This window comes from Rhagoletis pomonella, unplaced genomic scaffold, assembly GCF_013731165.1.
Source record: "Rhagoletis pomonella isolate Grant_MI unplaced genomic scaffold, Rhpom_1.0 Rhpom_scaffold_00003, whole genome shotgun sequence".
Taxonomy (NCBI): Eukaryota; Metazoa; Arthropoda; class Insecta; order Diptera; family Tephritidae; genus Rhagoletis; species Rhagoletis pomonella.
Window position 1 is genome coordinate 80708584 of NW_023458557.1, and position 22230 is coordinate 80730813.

Consider the following 22230-nt stretch of genomic DNA (forward strand, 5'->3'; position numbering starts at 1 on the left):
TATTTGTACTTGTATGTATTGCTGGCTGAATGTGCGCATACTGCATAGCGTTCCTAATAAGATTTGCTCAATCCAGTTATTCCACTTGTATGTGCGCAGAGAGCGAGCAGACCAAGCAAGCGTGCATCCTTTAAAGCGTCGGCGTGTGTGCTTGCAGCAATAGGGAGACTGCTGCAACGATTGCATTGACAACAAGAGTAATACGTTTTTCGTAATATTGTCAGCGTTCAAATATGAAATTGTACATATTTTTTTACTCCTTTTCTTTTTTGCTGTTTGCTGTGTCTTCTTTGTTTGTGGACAACGAAATTTATGCGCTCGTTGTTGTTTTTTTTTTTTTGTCTGTCGTTTGGTTTATCTTTTATGAGTTTTGAGCAATTGAAGCTTGTTGAAGTGGTGTTTAAATTTTTTTTTGTGTAATTTAAATTTCGTACTGTTTTTGCACGGTACTCAGTTTCTTTCTACTACATGGATATAAGTATTTGTTGTCTTATTTTCATGCTCATCTTCAAAAATTACATTTTTCTCCTTCAGCCGTTTTCCATTTTGTTTTGTGAAACAATAAAAAAAAACAAATAATTAAAATATTCTCACTCAAACTAATTGCATATTTATTGTCTTCTCTTCTTCTAACTTTTCTTTCCGCGTACCTTTCAACTTATCGCCATCGCTTAGCAGTCGCAATTAGTACAACAGGCCAACGAAAGTGGCGGCAGTGAAGCGCCAAAATCTACAAGCGCCACCAATGGTGGCAGTCGCACCAGTATTCTACTAGCGATGCCATACTTCCAGGCGCTACTCAGCAATCTGCAGGTGAGCTGGTCTAACCAGAAGAAGGTGGAGAGGAAGGGGGAAAGCATAGAATGCTCACAGTACAAAGAACAGTACAAGAAAAAAGTGAAGACAGTGTACATGTCGTCGTCGGTCAAACTGTCAGTGCAGCGGTCACTCAAACAGTCATTCAAATAGTCAGTAAAACGCGCGCTGCAAACTCATTGTCATCGCTGCTTTTTAAAGAGGGAGTGTGCGAGTGGGCGGTGTTGAAGGGTCTATAGTTGCTTGCTTGTGCAGTCAGACAGGCTGTCCATCCAACTGTCTTCTTCATCTAACCAACTGGCTGTCAAGTACCGCCGCCATGCCCCTCTTTAAAAGCTTTTAGCCTTTCTTTTAGCTTTTTTTTGTTGTCTGCCTGGCAGTTTAACCGTCGGCAAAGGGAAACAAGAAAACGCAACCGCACTAGCCGAATGTCAGCGACAGTTGATGTGCTTTCTTGTTTTTGTGTTACTTTTCACTGGCCACTCTATTCACTTCCTTCTTCTGGTAAATTTACTTCGTTGTAGCAAATATTTGTTTGTCGTTCATTTAATTGTTCGTTCGTTTGTTTGTTCGTTCGTTTGTATGTTTCTTTGTTGGTTGGTTGTTTCATTTCCTTGTTCGTTGGTTCGTTTGATCGTTTCATTTTCTTTTCTTCCCTCATTATTTGATACACTCGTTTGTGCGTTTGTTGTTATTGTTGTTCGTCATTGCATTGCATTGCATTGTACATTAAACGTCACTGTGCCATTCATCGTTGCACGCCCTGTACAAATGAGAATGTTCAGTCAAGGTGTTTGCCTTCTTTCATTTCAATTGATTTTCATGCGATTTTTTGTTGGTTTCATGCAATTATTGTAACACCCTGGCATTCAAGCACTTTTATTGTTGTTAATATTGTTTCATCATCGTTTTCGCCCACTTTTGTATGCATTCATTCACCTCTTCCGCATTATATACTTCACTCATTGTTTTCTTTTTCTTCATTTATCGATAAAACCTTTGACGGGTCGGGCGTGAATAATTATGATGCTGATTTTAAATTGTTTATTTTTATTAAAAATTAAGCTTGCAATGAATACCTGCAGCTGAATTCTCAGTTAAAAATAAGTTCATATGTATAAGTATGGAGGGAGTTCGTTTTTAATAAAAAAAAAAAACGCATATCACACGGCATTTTTTTTGCAAATTCGGAGTGCAAACACTTCACTGTGGAGGAGTATTCTTTATGGAAAAAATTGGCTTTTCCTTTGTCGGCCAAGTTGAACTGCATTTATAAAGCATTCTCTAGTATAAAAAATTAATTTTGGATTAAACTTAGCCAAGCATTTTTTTTAACTTTCTTATCTGCATTTGGTATCAGAAATTACCATAAAGCTCAGTGAGAACACCTCTGCCTCTTTTACATGCTCTCCGCTAATTTCTTTAAGACCGAATTTATGTACGTTAAGGCAGAAAAATGTCCTCTCTTAGACACCGTTACTTCTACGACGGGTCACCGCAACATGCACAGCAATGACATGGCATTCATATGAACTTAATTCAACCTATACCACGAATTATTTTGTGGTTGTCTATGAGTTAATTTATTGGCCACACTTTCTGGCACGAAGTTTATTGTAGTTGTAAGTAGTATTTATCCTGTAGAGTCTGCCACATCCTTGGAGTTTCGTTTCAATTTGGGCTGAAGTACATTACTTGCTGCAATAGCTATAACTCACCGGGGCGGACGGAACTTTGAAGACCCTATTCAATATCTGTCCAGAATTGTGTTGATAGGAAGGAGTATATTTGCTAAAGTTCTGAAATTTAACAAGGTGGATTTAATAGAAATATGATGGCAAAAATTCAATTAATTTTAAATGTATAACCTCTTTTTGAAGAGTACGAACTCTTTCCACTACACTTTCGGTTAGCAATATTCGTTTAATCGAAAGCTGTCAACTATTCGATTAGTCGTTTACATTAGATTATTCAGTTAGCCGTTTATTTTCGGTTAATCGAATATTTTAAGCTCAAGTTTTTTTTTGCATTTTTAATTTTCCTTTTTGGCGTTCGTGTGTAACGACGACTGCATAATATTCCAGCCGTTTCTTCTTAGATTTATTAGGTCTATCGTTTAGATTTTCATTGTGGCAAACTTCGGCTAAAAGTGCGCTAATTATTGAAATTTTATTGCGTAATATTTTAGAGACAATGGCTAAAGTAATACCTACGTCCCATTTTGCGTTTATTTTTTTTTTACGAATTTCAGAGAATATGTGGAGCAGTTGTAAAACAAAACTTCACCACATATGGAACTAGTGACTTTCTTTTCGTCCTCGGATTCGAAAATATCCCAAACCCAGCTGCTTTGGCGCGCGCTCATTTTTGTATTCGAAAAATATGTATGTATGTATGTACATTAGGGTTTTCCAAAAACAATAAAGTCGGAATTTAAATTCGGCCACCCCTGGGATCATTCTGAATCTAAAAAATATACCCCTAACTTTTATTTAAAAAAAAAAAATGTTTAGGGATTGCTCACAGTGCTCAAAGTTTTCCATGTATTTTTATATGGGAAAAATAACTTTTCGTTGAAACGGTATAAAATTCTTGCAAATCAGTATTTTTCCATCGCAAAACTGTGGTTCTCTTCAGAAGTCTTGCAATTGTTTATTTAACCATTTTTTAGTATTAAAGATCTTTTATTGGCCCCCCATTGCATTTTCGAGGGTTTTGGAGGACCTATAAAATATAAAAAGTCGCCTAACTTCGACAATTTTTATGCGATTGCTATAAATGCGGTATCAGCTTATTTGAAAATAGATTTAATTTTAAATAGTGCTCCATATTTTAAAATTGTAGAAATTATCGATGGTCAAAATTTAAAAAAATTTTGAAAAATAGGAGTCTTTTTTTAGTTTACCCGATAAAAAAGCCCAACAAGCCTAGTGCAACAATAGATTTTTATATACCATTTTAAAGGCCTATATATCGTCTGCTCAGATCGTATTCGTTTTGGGAAATGGAATCAAAAATAGTAATTCAAAAACTCATAAATCCTTAAAATCGCATTTTCTGTTCTAAATCGACAGGTCGCGACCTCTAAATGACCTTTAAAAAATCTATAAAAATAGGAAATAATGTTTCTCATAAAAACGAATAAAATTAAGGGTAGGGTCTTGAAATTTGCAAAAAAAAAAGCTTTTTCGATAGGCTCCCTAATATACATGTACATATGTATATGTACTTCCATTCTCAATTACACCACTTACTTGCTGTCGACTTACATATGTAAGTTACGCTGTAGTTTTGGTAACAGTTTTGATTACAATTTCGGCCACCGATTGAATTTCAGTAAACGACCAAGCGTGCCGTGTGCTCCCACTCTTTCCTATACGAACCTACATATGTATAATATTTCGTTATTTCTTGCTTGAAGTGCCCAGGTTTGCGCCGCCTTGCTGCTGCTGTGGCACTTGCGTACTTCTGTAAAGTGCTGCTTTTGTTGGCTACCTCAAATTTGTGGCAGATCCTTTTGCTGCCAACTACGACTATATGACTATAGTTATTGCTATTTCTGTCGCCATAACGGCTCACAAGTACACTTTCAGTTTCTAGCTTTTGTTTCTCGGCGAGTGTGCTTACTTACTTGTCGAGCATTTTTGTTGTTTTTGTTTCATATTCATTTCGTTTTTGCATTACTTTCACGTCGTCTGCTAGCCATTTTGGGCGCATTGAGTGTGCAACACAGTTTCAAATATACATTTTTCTTTTGTTTTTGTCAAGCACATTGGCTATGTGCTACGGACTGAAGCGCGTTTTGGACGCTGGCGTCTGCCCTGCTTTCAACTATGAGTGGTTTTGAGTTGCACTTAATTTCGTTTTAGTACGCTTTTTGTGCACTGCACTTCGTTTGCGTTTGTTTTGCTGCGACTGCATGCCTTTCGTCATTGTACCTTTTTATTTAGTTTTAGTTATTGTTGCCTTTTGCGTGCGACGCCGCAATTTAACACCTTTTAGTCAACATTTATGACAATCCTTTGTGCAGGTTTGATGGTTACTAAATGTAATACTTATACATGTATAGTATGTACATATGTTTGTACCTATGTATACTGTAGTATAAATATATTTGATAGGATAGGGAACGATCGTTCCATTTTATTGCTTTTTATAGTTGCGTATACGCCGTGGCATTCGTTAAAATGTACATTCCCGTAGCTACGCCATGTCGACTATTATTAAAAGCATCTGAGATGCATTTATGTGCTTAAGTGCTAGCGACGTTGAAGTGATTTCTATTAGAGATGTGCTCTCTTCAATTCTACTTAATTTGCAGTGAGGTAGAGTACTTCGAAAATCTTTCATGCGAACTAAAAGTGCAGAGAAAGCCTAAATCGGTCAGTAATCAGTTTCGAAGCGAAATTTAATGAAATTATATAATTAAATTACTTTTAATAAATCGAAATATTTGCTTCTTATCAATATAAACGGGAAATTTTTAAAAATGTTCAGCTTTATGAGATAGTAATATATAGACATTAGTGTGCCTCACAAAAAAGTTGCGGATTTTTTTTCCACCGGAATTATAAAATACATTATATTTTAACACCTCCGCTAAAATATTTCGGGAAAATAGTAGGGATTACATACGTGAACTGGACGGATTTGAAAATACCTCTAAACGTCAATTTTTATACCCGAGCGCACTTGTGCACAAGGGTATATTAATTTTGTTCACATAACGGTTGTTTGTAACAGCCAAAACGAATCGAGATAGATATAGACAAATGTATACATAAATGATCAGGATGAAAAAAAGAAATCGATTAAGCCATGTCTGTCTGTCCGTCCGTCTGTCCGTCTGTCCGTCCGTCCGTGTACACGATAACTCGAGCAAAAATTGAGATATCTCAACGAAATTTGGTATGTAGGTTTCCCTTAATCCAAGGTAGGTTGGTATTGAAAATGGGCGAAATCGGACTTTAACCACGCCCACTTCCCATATAACGGTAATTTCCAGAAATACGAAAACTGCGATATTTTAGTAACTATTGAAGATAATTCACTCAAAATTGATATTTACAATAATTTTTAGACGAAAAATAAGAATATTATAAATTTTTGGAAAATGGGCGTAGCCACGCCCACTTATGGTTACATGTGTATATCTTGGTAACCGCTGCACCAATTTCTTCCAAACTTGGCACAGTTGTTGGCCTTCGCATAACATACCAAATGGCCGAAAATTTTTAAAATCGCTCAATAACCACGCCTACTTCCCATATAACGGTAATTTTCAGAAATACGAAAACTGCGATATTTTAGTAACTACTGGATATATTTTTGGAAAATGGGCGTAGCCACGCCCACTTATGGTTACATGTGTATATCTTGGTAACCGCTGCACCAATTTCTTCCAAACTTGGCACAGTTGTTGGCCTTGGTACAGCATAAAAAACCGCCGAAACTTTTTAAAATCGGACAATAACCACGCCCACATCCCATATAACGGTAATTTAGAGAAATACAAAATCTTCGATTGAAGCTAATTTATTCAAAATTGATGCTTGCAACAATTCTTTCCCAAGAAATACGTTTATGGTAAAATTTTGGAAAATGGGCGTGGCACCGCCCACTTATGATCACATATAAGTATATCAGTAACCGTTCTACCAATTTGTACCAAACTCGGTATGGTTATTGTACTTGCCACGTGTAAGCAAAACGTTGAAAATGATTGAAATCGGACTAAAATAACGGCCGATTCTCATATAACGGTAAATTTAAGAAATGCTTGAAACTTCAGTATTTCGAAATTGAAGGACGCTAATTTACTCAAAATTGATACACCTCGGCTTACCATCTAGCGGAAGGTTTCGGAAGGGTGAAAAAACATATATTTAATACTTGCGCCGGGTATTTAATGTTCGGCTCCGCCCGAACTTAGACTTTCTTACTTGTTTTGTTTCCGTTTACGCTTAAACTCTTCTATCATGTGAAGTGATTTCTAGAAAAAAAAAATTAAATAACTTTATTTATAAAAACCTCGATTTTTGGAGGCATATTTAAATTGGTCTAGCTCATGTAAATCTTTATATTTTTCCGAAATACTTTAAGGGAAGTCTTAAAATACAAAAAAAAATTATACTTCCGATTAAAAAACACTTCCGATTTTTATTTTTTTTTTTTTTTGTATTGAGAGTGATACATCCTAATGCACATACATTAGGCCGTATTAAAAAAAAAACTATTTTGAGCACTCACTTTAAGGATATTTCAGGAGTATCAAAAATTTGTCAAGCCACCCTGTTAAAACAGCTAAATCGGCTATTTCTCTAACTTCCTTATTTGATTTCCGATTCCTATAAGTGATATACCATTATAAAGATGTAGACAATTCCTACACCGTGAAAGATTATTTTTTACATGGTGCCGAAAAACATATTTTTTACTTTTTTGAAATACCCTCCTAGTGAGTGTTCAAACTAGTACTTTTTTCGGGCCATAAATACATCGTAATATGTCCAGTGCCGGTCTTATTTATTTATTAAAATTTGTGTTTGGTTTCTTCCATCAATATTTCCTTACTTATTTCTTCAACCCAAATAAATTCGTAAATAATTTTATTTTATTTTATTTTAAGCTCTACATTCAACCTTTATTGTAGCACACATAAAAAAAAAAAAAAAAAAAACATAAACAAGCTATTATCTAGCTCGCTCACCGTTTACCCCCCTATTACACACATTCTACGCCAGTTGCAGTGTTGCAATGTCTAATTGCATTCTGTCTACCCGCCGATGGCACTCGGTCGGCATGGTCAAGTGAACTTTTGCTTACTCTTCATTTATTCTGCATTTTTCATGTCTTTTTTTTATTTTTGGGTGTCTCGTTTATGCCTTCGCCGTGTATGGCTATAAGCTCGCTTGGTACAGCACAGCTGGTGTCTTCACACCATTGGAAGGCATTGTTTACTTTTTACGAGCAACCCGCGCACAGCAATATTGCATGTCTTTAAATTACAATGGTCTTGGCCATTCATTTCTGTTTGCTTTTATTTTGCCATTTCCATTTCTTCTAATAAATTTTTTAGATGTACTTAGCGCGCACAGAATAACAATGGTTTTAGTAAAAAGGTTACGATTTTTATTTCTAGCATTTAAGATTTAAATAGGAGTCTAAAAAACTGTAAAACAATTTGCGTAGAGGTGCGGTATCTATTATTTTTAAAATCCACGAATTCTTTACTAAGCTATTTTTTTTTTCACAGTATATTTTACGCCATTGTTGCTGAAATTTTATGCAGAATTAGATCTTCTGTTAAGTATTTTGACGACCTAAATTTTAAGCCATTTTTGAATGTTAATTGGTCTTGGTGAGAAGGTTTTTTGTGACAAAACTAACATTTTTTTTCGAGATATTTTTTGTTTTTTTGTTTTTAAAATATTTCCGGATGATTTTGTGATTTCCCCAGTTCTATCGAAAATCTTTAAAATTTGAAGTACATTGCCTTGTCACCGTAAATAGCGAGTGATAAGAACTTTTGCGTTGGCCAATGCAAAAATACTTATGGTCCTTGTAAAGTAAAAATTCTTAGTTTAAGTTGAAACGACTCCTCCCGAACTTTTGAGTCTTACCGCGGCTACAACGTTTGCCTCGAGCAATTTCGGAGGTAGATACAAGATCGCACTTATGGTGTATGCGGGCGTGATAAAAAAATTGGACTGTTATAGCCCCCAAAACAAAGGTCTGATAGGACGGTTTCTCCCTATTTCGGATAAGGGGAATCGAACTGCATCATTCGCTGTTTTAAGTTACACGCCTTCAAACAATTTTTTTTTTTTTAATTTTGCCTGCAAGGGAAGTTTTTCATTTCTTTGACAAAGCTGTTCAGCATATCTCAGATCTTAACTTTTGTGAACATACGTTTTACGTGATTGGAATTTCATTTTTCATGCAAAGTTTAGATGGATGTGTATTCCTATGTGTTTTGGGGCGCTAAAACCAAACAGGACTACAAAAAATGAATTATACCCCTCCATCACTCCCTAGAGCCCTTGATACACCCTGAAGGGGTTGTGGTTGAATTTTAAATTTTCACTCAAATTTAAAATGCATTTGTATTCCTATGTTTTTTTTTTGATTTTTTTTAAATCACATACAATCGTAAAAAATAATCTCCCTAGATTAATAAACTCAAAGCTCCAAAAATTCCAAATAATCCATAGTCAGTTCTTAATCGAAAAAATCTCGAAAACGCTTCTTTAAAAAAAGGGAATTATTTGCATGTTAAACGACCCAAAGTTTGTCTAGAAAATTCTTTTTTGTAGAGGTTAATTCTGTAAACTGTTTAGTGAAATCAATGGGCCAATTTGAAAATTGCACTTCACTATACTAAAATTTAATTGGTTGCAAAAGTGCATACCAAAATTCTTTCTAAAGTTTCTGATTGAAAAGCTAAAACTTTTGGTGAAACATTCCAAAATTTTTAAAATTTTTTCAAACAACATCAAGGTGCACGACAAAAATCGGAGCAGAAGCTCGAGCAAACACTTACATATTGTGTAAGCCCCTTATAATTTTTATTGATCGCAAATAAATTTGTTTCACCAAAGTCAGCTTAGAGGTTTTGCCGCGTATATTCAGGTCATTATCTTATAACAAAAATGTTCTTCACTTCAGCCAGCCTCCTGTTTAAATTTTCTGACCAAGAATAAGCCATACGTATTCTGAGAAGATTTTATGTAATTCCAATTGAGCAAGTGGTCTGACTGAAAAGACCTTCACTCATTACATGTCCAATTATACAATAGATTCCGTGCACAAATTATAAGCGCACCTAGTTTCATCATGTTATTTATTCATAAAAAAAAGTTTATTATTTTACATATATTTATGTACGGTGACCATACTTATGCGAGCCGAATTCGGAACAAAAAATAATGTTGCTAATTTTTTCCATAAAAGCTAACAGACCTTAACATCTTCTTAAATGATCCTAGACTTATGTATTAGCCCTGAAACAGCATCCTTATAGTAACATCACAAATTTGTAGGAAATCTTTCTGGAGATTTTTACTTCACAAAATTTTTTACAAAGGTTTCGTTAAATTTTAGTACGATAAAGTGGAGTTTTAAGTAGGTAGGACTTACCGTTAATTTTTGGCAATTTTTTTTTTATCATACAAAGTTAGTATGTTCGACAATTTGTTGATAGGGAAGCAAATGAGCAGCTGATTTTTGTTTTCTTTTTTTGCTAGCGGTGTTGTGCTCCCATACGAAGTATATCCGGCGATTTTTTATATTGAAGAAAATGAGCACCACCTTCTACAAAAAAAAAATGCCAAAACTCCTAGCTTCTGCAAACTTGCCCTTTATTATACTGCATACTCAAACTCTTCCAAAACATGTAATTATAAAACGGAAGTGCGCCTGGGCCACACTGGAGAAGTGAAACCGACGTTACATATCTATTTTGTCTCATAACCAATATGCATTGTAAATGTATGTACACTAGAGGGCTGCATGAATGCATTCAAAACGGCTTTTGAATTATTCATATACAAAACGAATAAATGATTTTGGCTTCACATTTTTTTTGAATTTGAGTGAATAGCTGTTCTGATATTTGTGTCGACATCACAATATTCAAACAAAGTGAAAATAATTGAATTGAAATAAATTACAATTTTTTGTATGACTATCCAAAAATATTTTTTCTATGCACATATGTACAAACATACAATAGGAGTATTCTCAAAATCTTGCAAAGCCATCGCACGTAGCACAGATTGCATGGATTGCATAACTTGCAAACACACAACAACAAAATACATGGGAAACAACATTTCCTGTCGCTGCAAAATATGCAACGTCGAAACCCATGTATATATTTTGCAAAATAGCATAGCAAGATAAATGTGACCCTGTGCTAGTTGTTTTGTTGTTGGAATTGCTGCATATTTCTCTCATTCCTCTCATCTCGCTCACTTCATGTTTTTTTTGCTGTCTCTTGTTATTGTATTTGATACATAAGTTCGCTGCTTGCTACCCATGCATGCTTCCTCTTTGCAATGGGGTGCTCTCGTACTCTTCGAAATTTGGAATAGTATTTTTGCATTTCGTGCAATCCGTGCATCGTGCAAGACTTCGAGAATACCCCTAATATATGTATGTATGTATTGCTGCGCTCCTATTACATACGAAAAAAAGTTGTTTGTAGAAAAAAAACTTTTACCGAAATGAGTTTGATTCGAATGTTTTCCATTCATTCATTCACATTCTTCCATCTGAAAGCAGAAAATATAAAACAAAATGTATATTTATAACTTACAAAATTCCAAACGCTGAGTGTTTTGCATGTGAAGTAAAATATTCAAATCTACTGTACTCTGTTTGGCTAGAAGTTTGAATGAATTCATGCAGCCCTCTAATGTACACCTGCTTTTGCTTATATTTATACCTTTCATGAGCATGAAATGGTATTATAACTTTGGTCCGATGTTTGTAAATACCAGAATAAGAAAATATAGACGCATTAAAATGTGTACTCAAATGATCAGAACGTCGAGCTGAGTCGATTTAGCCATGTCCGTCTGTCCGTCTGTCTGTCCGTTTGTTTGTCTGTCTGTCCGTCTGTTTGTATGCAATCTAGTCTCTCAGTTTTCGAGATATCCGGAAGAAATTTGGTAGATGGGTGTATTTTTATAGTGTATTAATCATTTGTTGGAAGAATCCGGAAGAATCGGACCACTATAACATATAGCTCCCATACAACTAATTGTTCAGATATAAGATTTTTCATTATAACTCCTCCATTTAAGGAGCTAGTAACATGAAATTTTGCACTGTTGTCACTCATTATCAAAAGAATACTTTCAATTAAAATAGCGAAGATCGGGTCGCTGTAACCTATAGCCTCCAAACAACTGATTGTTCAGATATGAGACTTTTTGCCATAACTTCGCCATTTATGCAGCTACACATGAAAATTCTCACCATTTTCACTTATTATTAACAGAATATTTACAGTGAAAATAATAAAGATCGGATCACTATAACGTATATCTCCCATTCAACTGATTGTTCAGTTATGACAATTTTCGTTATAACTCCTCGATTTATACAGCTAGGAACATGGAATTTTGCAATACTTCCAACTATTATCAACAGAATTCTTACAGTGAAAATAACAAAGATTGGGTCACTTTTGCATTTAGCTCCCATACAACATGATTGTTCAGATATGAGATTCTTTGTTTATTAACTTCTCCATATATGCAGCTAGAAACATGATATTTCGCACTATTTTCACTCATTATCAACAGATATTTTACAGTGAAATTAACAAAGATCGGGTCACTATAACTTATATATTGCCTCCATACAACTGATTGTTCAGATATGGGATTTTAATGCAAAACTAATTTATTTGGGCAGCTAAAACCGATTAATTTCGTAAACTATTGTATAAATTATAATACAAAGTCTACTGAGAAAATCGTCAAAATCTATGCTGTATAAGCTTTATCTCTTATGCCACTGATTGTTCCTATACCAGTTTTTGCGATATACATATCTCCTTAATGTAGGAAGCTAAACATACCGATCACACAGCAGTGAAAATCACTTAGAGTAGTGCTATATAAGGTATATCTTCCATACCTCTGATTGTTTATATATGATTTTTTATATATGTATGTATCTCCTCTATCTATGTATGCTGTGAATATATAAAATTTTTCAAATACAGTAATCTGTTAAAGTAAAGTTTTCAGATGTTCATGAAAGGTATGAAGCCTTCGGCATAGCCGAAGACAGCGCTACTTGTTTTTGTCTTTCTTCTATCCCCCTGTTCGTTCTAATCACACAACGAAAGCTATAGCAACATCCATTAAAATATCGATAACAAAACCGCTAAAAATATCGATAACAAAACCAATAACTTCGATAAAAATATCGGTAGTGAATCGATAAAAATATCGATAACTAAATCGGCAAAAATGTGGACAACAAATTCGATAACAAAATCGATTGATACCGAAATCGATAAAAATATCGATAATAAAACCAATAAAAATATGGATAAAAATATCGATAAAAATATCGATTGCTATATCGATAAGTCTCTAGTCCCTGGAAAATCTCTAAAATCCCAAAATAGTTCCCCGATTGAGTCTCTGTGTCTATCCTTTTCTTTATAATTACCCTTATTTTAATTTTTCTTCATCTATCTTCATCTTTACTTTTATTGGTATCCTCATCCTCATCTTTTTCTTTATATTTATTTTTGATTTTCATTTTACGTTTATCATTTTCTTCATCTACATATTCTCCTTCATCTTTGCCCTTATAGAATTAAGTAAAGTGTTTAAATTTACATTGATCTTCATTTTTGCCTTTATCTTTACGCATCTTTGCTTTTGTTTTTTATTTTTACCTATGCCTTTATCCTTTTCTTTATCTACGTACGTACTCACCTTTCCTTTCATTCTTGTATTGGTCTTTTTCTAAGAGTTATTCTTTAGAAATTTAAGGGCAAGTTTTTGTTAAATAAATACCTTGTGCATACAGTCAAGAAGCGCTTGTTTCAGCCCCAACCATTTCCGTGTGCAGTTTCCGTTGAATTTGCCAATTTACTCGCAACCAACCAACCGCCGCCAAAGAAGTTTCTCTTCAAAAGACTGGAAATTTTACGAAAGTTTGCTGATTTTTTTTTAATATTTCGCAAATAAAATTAAATAACAAAAAGATAAATTTGTAACCAGGTACCGCACGTGACACGTAGTTTATCTTAGAGGAAACTATTAGTAAAATCCTTTCTCCACTAGTATCGCCCAGTTGTCGAAATTCGACATCTTTTTTCATACACATTTGAATTTTACCTGTCACCAATACTAACTCCTTTATGCGAATTACCATTTTGAATTACACCAGTATAATTTATAGCGAATTCACAGAAAAACTTAAAATCGAATTACGAAAGTTAATAATGGTTTGCTTTATGCTAATTCAACCAAGTCTCCTCCAAATTTCTTCAGTAGCTTTTGAAAATAGACCGAAAAAGGAACTTCGATTTTAATTTATAAAAAATATGCATATGTATGTATTAATATGTATAGATGAGATGTTGATCTCTGACTAAAATGTCAAACAGTATATTGGTCTGAGAGCCTCTTGGAGGTTAAAAACTAAATTGCGCACATCTACATAAACTCTTCCTTTTTTCATCAGAATCGTTAACGGTTGAGAAAGTAACTTGAAGGTTTACAACAAAAGATAATATTTCCTTCCCTAACGGCGGTTCCACATGGGGTTTTTATCAAGACTGGGCCAGAGCCCAATATTTTTTCAACACACCATTGGGCTACCAAATTATTATGTTACTAATATGTGTTCTAAAAGTGAAACAAATCTGATCATAAATATGATTTTTTAGGATAGCTCTCAATCCCTGCGCCACCTATCGGAAGACAAACACACAGATCCTTCTAAAAACTTTTGCACCAAGCAGCAATCATTTAATGCGATTTTAAAATCTGGGAGAAAATGATTCCCAAACGAATGATTCTTGCGATTCTGTATGTGTATAAATGTAGGTCTATAAAATTTCATTACCTTATAATAAGTGGTTCCAGAGATAAGCGATATGAGAATTTCAGTTTGTGTGGGCGGGGCCACACCCACTTTTCCAGTACCTACCATTTTTCACCGTAAGTAGGGTATTTTCCATCTAAGCATCCGTGCTAAGTTGCAGTTCCCCAGCATAATTGGTTTTAGAGATATAGTGGTTTTCACATTTTAGTCGATATGTCAGATGCCACGACCCTTATGTATCGGGATTAACATTTCTGGATTAGAGGAAGTTATATCCTTTAAATCGGTGTATGTTTCATTGAAATCGAGCGAACGGATTCGCTCGAACCTTTTTAGCCATTAGCACCGAAAAAGGTCAGTCCAAGGTGCATCTAGTCGTCGTCCAAAATTATTAGTTGCTTGATTGATGTTTCAAATAACCAAAAAAAAAAAACAGTTGCTACGGTCTTTTGACTACATATATAATTTTTTAGAATCTTATTTTGTTTTCCACTACATGGGTACTTCAAGCAATTTATTATTTTCATTTTACTGCTCCACCGCTCGCGCATTTGCATTGCCTACTTTCATTTATTGAATGCAACTTTTTATTGTCTTTTACAATTAATTCAATCTTTAAATTGCCATTTAATTTTTCGCAATTCTCGCTTTCAAACTTCATTCGCACACCAGAGACTGCCAGTATTTCTACAGCCACTTTTCTTTTAGTGCTGCGCGATTTAATTTAATTTTCCGGTCGTTTAAGTTGCACTTTTCGAAACCAAAAAGTTAAATGGCAACATACAGGCTGCGCAGATTTACATGCGTCTACAAACGTACGTATATACATATACAAATAAATGAATTTACATTTGTGCGAATTTCGAAAGCCGAATTGTAAACATAAAAAATTTTAATGAAAATGGAAATGAAAATTCGCAAGCGGAACCAAAACCAACATCCCCATCAACCATAACTAACTCTAAGCAGAAAACTTTTGAAAACAAAAAAAAACGTAAATAAATAGTATGCAAAGAATAATATTTGCGCGCCAGTTAGCAAATAATCGCACATCCGCGGGCGCGCTGCTGCCATCCAACAACACGACAACCGAAGCCGAAGTGATGTCAAATAGACAGAGCAATTGGTTGGTGCGGGTGCGAGTGCGAGTGCGAGTGCGAGTGCGACCCCATCCCGCCCCGCCCCCACACGCACCACCTTGCGCACAAAATTGCATGGGGCATGGCATTGCATGGCATTTGCATGACAATAAAGCAATAACAACAACAACGTACGCTGAAAATATCCAACACTACACAAAATGCTCATAGCGTGAATGCATTAAAAGTAAATAATAAAAAATTAAATGAAAAGCGAGAAACGGGAAAGAAACACACACACATACGAACAACATTTGCTATGCCACTATATTGTGCAACTTTTCTAACGCTTTCCGTTTTATTCTTTCTTCTTTTTTTTTTTTTGTTTTGTTTTGTTTCTAAACAATCACAAATATGTGCGTTTCTATCTACATTTATTTGGACAACAATATACTACAAACATACTATCTACCTATCGTTTGTTGGGCTACTACAACACCCCGAACATATTCGTACACAACTGAAATAATTTGCAAATAAATACTTTATACAAAAACCAAACAACAATATGTATACGCCAAACAAAACTTCTTTCATAGGTAACTCACTTGAATTTCTATATCTTTTTAAGCATATGTATTTACATAGAGATTACAGTTTTAAGCAAGCATAAAATATTCCACAAAAAAAAAAAAAAAGAAAAGACATTTACACACATACATACATGCATACAAGCCTGCTGAATGCGTTTAGTTAGTTTAAAGTTTGAGTTTTTTTATAAATATTGCAAGCAAATTGTATGACATTACTCATACGCCAGCGTGGCTCTGCTTGTTGGCGTTTTATAAGTAGTTGCGTATACGCCATGACCACACGTACATACATACATACTTACATATTAGTGTCCGACCGAAGCTGGAATTTCGGCCGAAGCCGAAGGCGAAGCTGAATAGTAGGTACTATTCAATATTCTGCCGAACTCCGAAGCCGAAGCCGAATATTAAAATTAAGTTTGACGTTTCGTAAATAACACAGTGTGCGACAGTAAATTTTGCACACAAAAGAATGAATATATTCGCGAAACTATGGGCGAAATTCAGTAAAGCTACGTTTTTTAACCGAACCTTCGGTCGGACACTAATACATATGTATGTAATATTATAAGATTTTATACATACAATTTTGTGCAGTGAAACGACCGCAAAAGCGTACAATCCACTTACCCACTCATCGATGTGCATCCATAGCGCACGAAGTTAGCCAGCGAAATTACCCACAATTGCACATACTTAATACGTTCGATTTGCGGAGGGTGCAACAACACAAACGGTAATAACGCAAATTTTGTGTTATTTCCCAATTGAATGTGCAATAACACAAATTTGCTTTATTTCATTTCTCGTTGAGCAATAAGACCAACTTTTAAACTTTACTATTGAGTAATAAAGCAACATTTGACAAAAATTAGAACATTAACAAGTTAAATGGACGGATTTGTAAGTATACAATTTTGAAAGTGCCAACCTTTGTTGGAAGTAAGGCAAAACTCAAATTTCGGTATTGTTTCCCATTTAAAAGGGAAATATAGCAAAGTTTGCGTTATTGTCGTTTGTGTTATTGCTATTTTTCTTTAAAGTTAGCTATTCAGACAGCAGGTTTTTTCTTATGATTAATATTTCAACTTAGCCTGAAATGTGTATAGGATTTTTGAGCCTTCTTCTCTCCTGAGTCTGAAAATACTAGTATATCGACGGTACTTTAGCTTTAGCTTCGTATCGGTTTTACCAAAGTACCGTCGATATGTCCTTAAATTGATGAGACATATAGCTAGTTTTTTCGTCGAAAATTTTTAATTTTTACAACAAATACTAAGCACAGATTGCTCGAAAAATAAATATCCTGATTTAAAAAGAAACCTCCAAAGAAATTGAATTTAAATTTTCTTTTGAGTTGCATTGTCCAAATATATATATATATATATTTTTTTTTTTTAACGAGAAGAATTCTGAAATGCATATTTTCAGATACTTCCAATTTTCTATTCGCCATTAGTGATTCAACGGTGCCAAATGTTCTTCCAATTCTAATGACCCGTCACTAAGGCCAACTTTTGATTGATGAAATTTTCGGGTGAAATTTTGGTTCCACAAATATTTCATATCGTCTCAATGTATTTTAATGAATTTATTGAAATTAACTATGGTGCTCCGTCACGTAATAAGAAAATGTTTAAAATCCTTATATAGGGTCATACCTAGTCCTCCTTCAGCAGTAGTTGGTTTTCTACCCCTTTTTCTACTTTCTTTAAAGAAAAGTATTACAACTCTACAACTCATGTTTTACCATTACACTCAAGTGATAGTTTATTTAACTGCGGGACAATTTTGCCACACTCCTCATTTGCCCACTTGTATGTAGCATTTCTTGCTTAATGCACCGCTAAGCGCAAAACATTTATTTCAACTACAATTACAATTGCAATGTCCGTTGCTATCAAAAGAGATATGTATGTATTCGCAATTTTAACTACCCATCAAATATGTGCACGCCTTTCCTGCATCCCTTCTTGATAATAATAACCTTAAATTGCAGTCTGCTCATCGCTTGTTCGCTTGCGCAATGAGCTGTCGATATCTCGTCACGCATAAGCGTCAATTTAATGCAATGTCTCTATAACAACAAATTCCGTTTAAAATTTCATATATGTTTTTGCTTACTTTTCCAATCGTAAGCCCAAATATGTATGCACATGCTTGTGCATGCGGAACTCATTTGAAACCCACACACACACGTACATATGTTATTGCCTCCATTTAACTGCATTTCGTTGCCGTTAACAACCAGAATTTAGTGCTTTTCACCACAAAGGCAATATAATTGTTCTGTCTAATTTGACGTAGCGTGGTTGTGGGCGTACGTGAATTCACATACATAAGCACATATGTATGTCTGTATAATATAAGCGCGAGTCCTCGAAAACTACTCTACACAGAAACTAGGATAATATGCCTACGCGTAGCCTACAAACCAGGATAATCGCCACTCGCCACGTACTCGCACTGTGTTTTATTTGTGTTTGTGTTGCTGTTTTGTTGCATTCATTTACACTCGCTGTTGTCGTACTACATTTTTGTTTACTTGCTGGGCAAGAGCAATTTGTTCGCGGTTAGGCTTACAAGGCCGCATGCTTAGCCAGTCACATACAGTTGTGGTGCGTGAGTGTACTGTACATATTTAGACGCGAGTGTACGCCTTATTTGTCTGACAATAGCATTGTACACTTATATAAAGAACTTACTTTTGTATTTATGTATTCTCCTGCTTTTTGTACATTATAAAAAATCGGAAACATTATATTGCGAAATGGAACTTGGCACAGTTTTAATTATCTCCATCGCGCATCTCCTAGCAACAAAATGTTGACTTCAAATTTAATAAATTTGACATATTATTAAAACTTATTCATATAAATTCATTAAAGCGCTGCATTAAAGCTAAACAAAGCCAATGTTTTGTTAAATTTGTGAGGTTTAAAGACAAAGTTATTTTTTCCCAACCCTTTTAGCAACCCTGAGATTTTTTTTTTTTTTTTATTATTAAGTTTTCGTGGATATCTTTATTTTGTACGTAGAGTAAAATAGAGGGTTGTGTCTTGATTTTGACATTGTTTAAGGACCACCCTAATGTATACGCAATAATAAAAGGTTATATTTTTATAAAATTCACTCAAAAAATTGCTATTGACGTACGAATATTTACTGATGACAGCGTTATTGAACCCCTAACCAGCCCGCTGTTATTTCTACTGTAGCGAAGTCTTTAATTATGTTTTTAACTTCAAAGGCAGGCGATGGTTTGTGCTTGTAATTTCGATAATTAAACACCATTTTAAATTATGCACTAATAATGCACTGCTAAATTTACAATCTCATAATCCAAATGATAATAGTCAAACAGAAATGCATATATGTATGTAAATATGTTCAAAAACGTACACACACTGCTCATAATCTCTCATTTAAAATATGTAATTTTAATTCTGTCACTCACTGAATATGCATGCGGCGTTGGTTTTTTATTTGCAATACTACTTTAATATCTTACATACAAATACGACATACATACATACATATGCTCAAATGAATGTAATTGTGGACATGTATATTTTTATGTATTTACGTATATGTTTATAAATTTCCGCCTATGTGCTTAAAGCTTTTGCATTATTAAATTTTGCTTAACTTAACTGCATTCAAAGTAAATATAGCGCAGATAAAATATATTAAAAGTTACAACTTTTACATGAATTGCTTTTAGTTAAATAGCCAATATGTACGTATGTATATAGTTTCAAAAATTGTGTGTTTGTGCACCCCAAACTAAGTACATACATATAGTACTTACTTAACAACTATGTAATGTACATATGGGCGCTGCTGCTGTTGCTAGTTTTTAAGTAAAGTTTATGCGCAAAGAGTTTACGAGTAAAGTGAAAACATTGATTTTGAAAAGTTTTGATATGCAAAGCAGTGAAAAGGTTAAGGTGCAGAGAGATGTGAGAGATATGTATGCAGAAACTTCGTATAACTATACGAAAAGTATTTCGAGAAGTAGTCCTTAGATAGTTGTACTTACTGAGTGTGCAGCTGGGCATGACTGCGCCTGGAAAAAAAGGAGTGTAAAGGCGAAAGTTAAAGAAAAACTGAAGGGATGCAAACATTTACTTCAAAATATTAAATTAGCTAAATGAAATGAAATGTTATCACTTGTTTTTTATATACCTATATATGTATGTATATTCTAATCAACAGTTGGTGTTCGCTCTGGCGAAACATTAACAAATTATGCTATAATTTTATCCGTATGTTACATATTACAGTATGTACATTAGACCGCACCAACCTACAAGTTTTTCAAATTAAAAGCCTTATTATGTATCTCAAACGGTAGGCCGCACGAACGATTCGTCTGTAGACGACATTGTCTCTAATTGTATTTTTTTTTCAGCTGCTTGAAATTTTCACTTCATTATACCCAAAATTGTATGGGCTATAAAACTGCATACCCAAAAGTTTTCTGAAAGTTTCAAAAAAATTCAAATTTTGTTGAAAATTCGTTGCTGTTCTCAAAATTTTGTTGTACAGTTTGAGAGTTGGATTTATATGGTTTTGGTTATGGTAACGAAAAATTAGAAACAAATGAAAATATTTTGGTAACTCAATTAAGAAGTTTATCGAATCGATTCAATTTCTATCTGAACCTAATAATAAGATGTTCACAAACCATTCTTAGTTTATACGTTGTGAAGCCTTGAACTACCCAACTTTTACAACCACTTCGCGCTGCATAAATATTCAAATATAAATAGCCATAAAAGGCCTCCATTAAATATGTATGTATACCTTGACCCTTTCAGCGCCGCACAATTGAACTCACATGTGTGATTATTTTAATTGCAAGCAAAGATATGTAAATATTGCAATAACTGCACAGTAAAATTTAAAGCAAAAAAAAAATAAAAATAAAAATAAAAATTGGTTAATGCACTTAATAAAGTTCGCGAGTTTGCATATTAAGTGGCGAATCATTTTAAGTGAAAACGTAAAAAACAATCACGAAAGCAACTACGATTGAAAACATTTTTACACAACACAAAAAAAAACATACTGTAATCCTCGCGTTCGCTACATAAATATACACTTTCAAGTGCCTTGGGCAGCAAGTGATAGCACTCGCTGCCACTTATAAAAACATGCAAAACGCACACACTGACTAAAAATATGTACAGTGTTCCACAAAATAATTAAAGTGCGATATTTGACCACTTTTGAATATTTTTCTTCTTTTTATTTAATGTTTATTAATTTTTAATAAAAACCACGTAAGAGCTTTATTCAAAAATATTTTCTAAAAGTTCTGAATAAAGAGTTTGAAATTTTGTTGAATTTGTGTAAATATGGATTTTTGTTAGATAACACCGTGCGACATAAACCAAATATAAAAATAGCTTGTAAAACAAAATCTAAATTCACTGCTTTAGTTTTAGTTTTTCCTCAGACTTCAGTGTTTTTTTTTATAGGACTTTGAAACTTCAAAAATATGATTAATTCAATTATTTTTTAATTTAATGCAATGTAGAATAACAATATATAACATATGAATGAAAAAATTAAAAGAATTAAAATAAAAAAACGAACGAACAGGGGATGAAAATGACCTTTTACTTATGTTTGTTTTTTAACCTACTAAACCAGTGCAATGAAGAATAACAATATATAACAAATAAATGAAAAAATTTAAAAAATAAATTAAATTAAAAAAAATTTTGACAAATAGGAGCTTAAAATTACCGCTTAATTATTTTTCTTTTTTAACCTACTAAACCAATGCAATGTAGAATAACAACATATTACAAATGAATAAAAAATTATATAAATAAAAATAAAAAACTTTTGGGGACTAAAATTACGTCTTAATTATTTTAAAGTTAAAAGCATATAATTTGAAGATGTGGTCTGGAGTATATTATTTACTCTTGAACATATGTATGTATATTTTTTTCCAAAAATAAATAAGTATTGAATATTTTCAAAAATATTAAAGCATACAATTTTAATAGGACATTTTCAATACATTTTCGTCCTTATGCACGAAAACATTGAGGCTTTTTCAACTCTACACAATTTTTTTTTTTATTTGATACCCATATTTTTATTCTTCATTGTACTGATATTTTTAAATAATTTTTTGAATT

General features: G+C 33.7%; 1 protein-coding gene across 1 annotated transcript in view; it reads left to right on the forward strand.

Moving 5' to 3' along the window:
- The first annotated feature begins 777 nt into the window (after positions 1-777).
- Positions 778-22230, forward strand: part of LOC118736393 — a 61774-nt gene continuing 40321 nt past the window's right edge. The window contains exon 1 of the mRNA XM_036466487.1: positions 778-813. Coding sequence (XP_036322380.1) covers positions 778-813 — 36 coding nt within the window. The remainder of the gene's footprint in view (positions 814-22230) is intronic.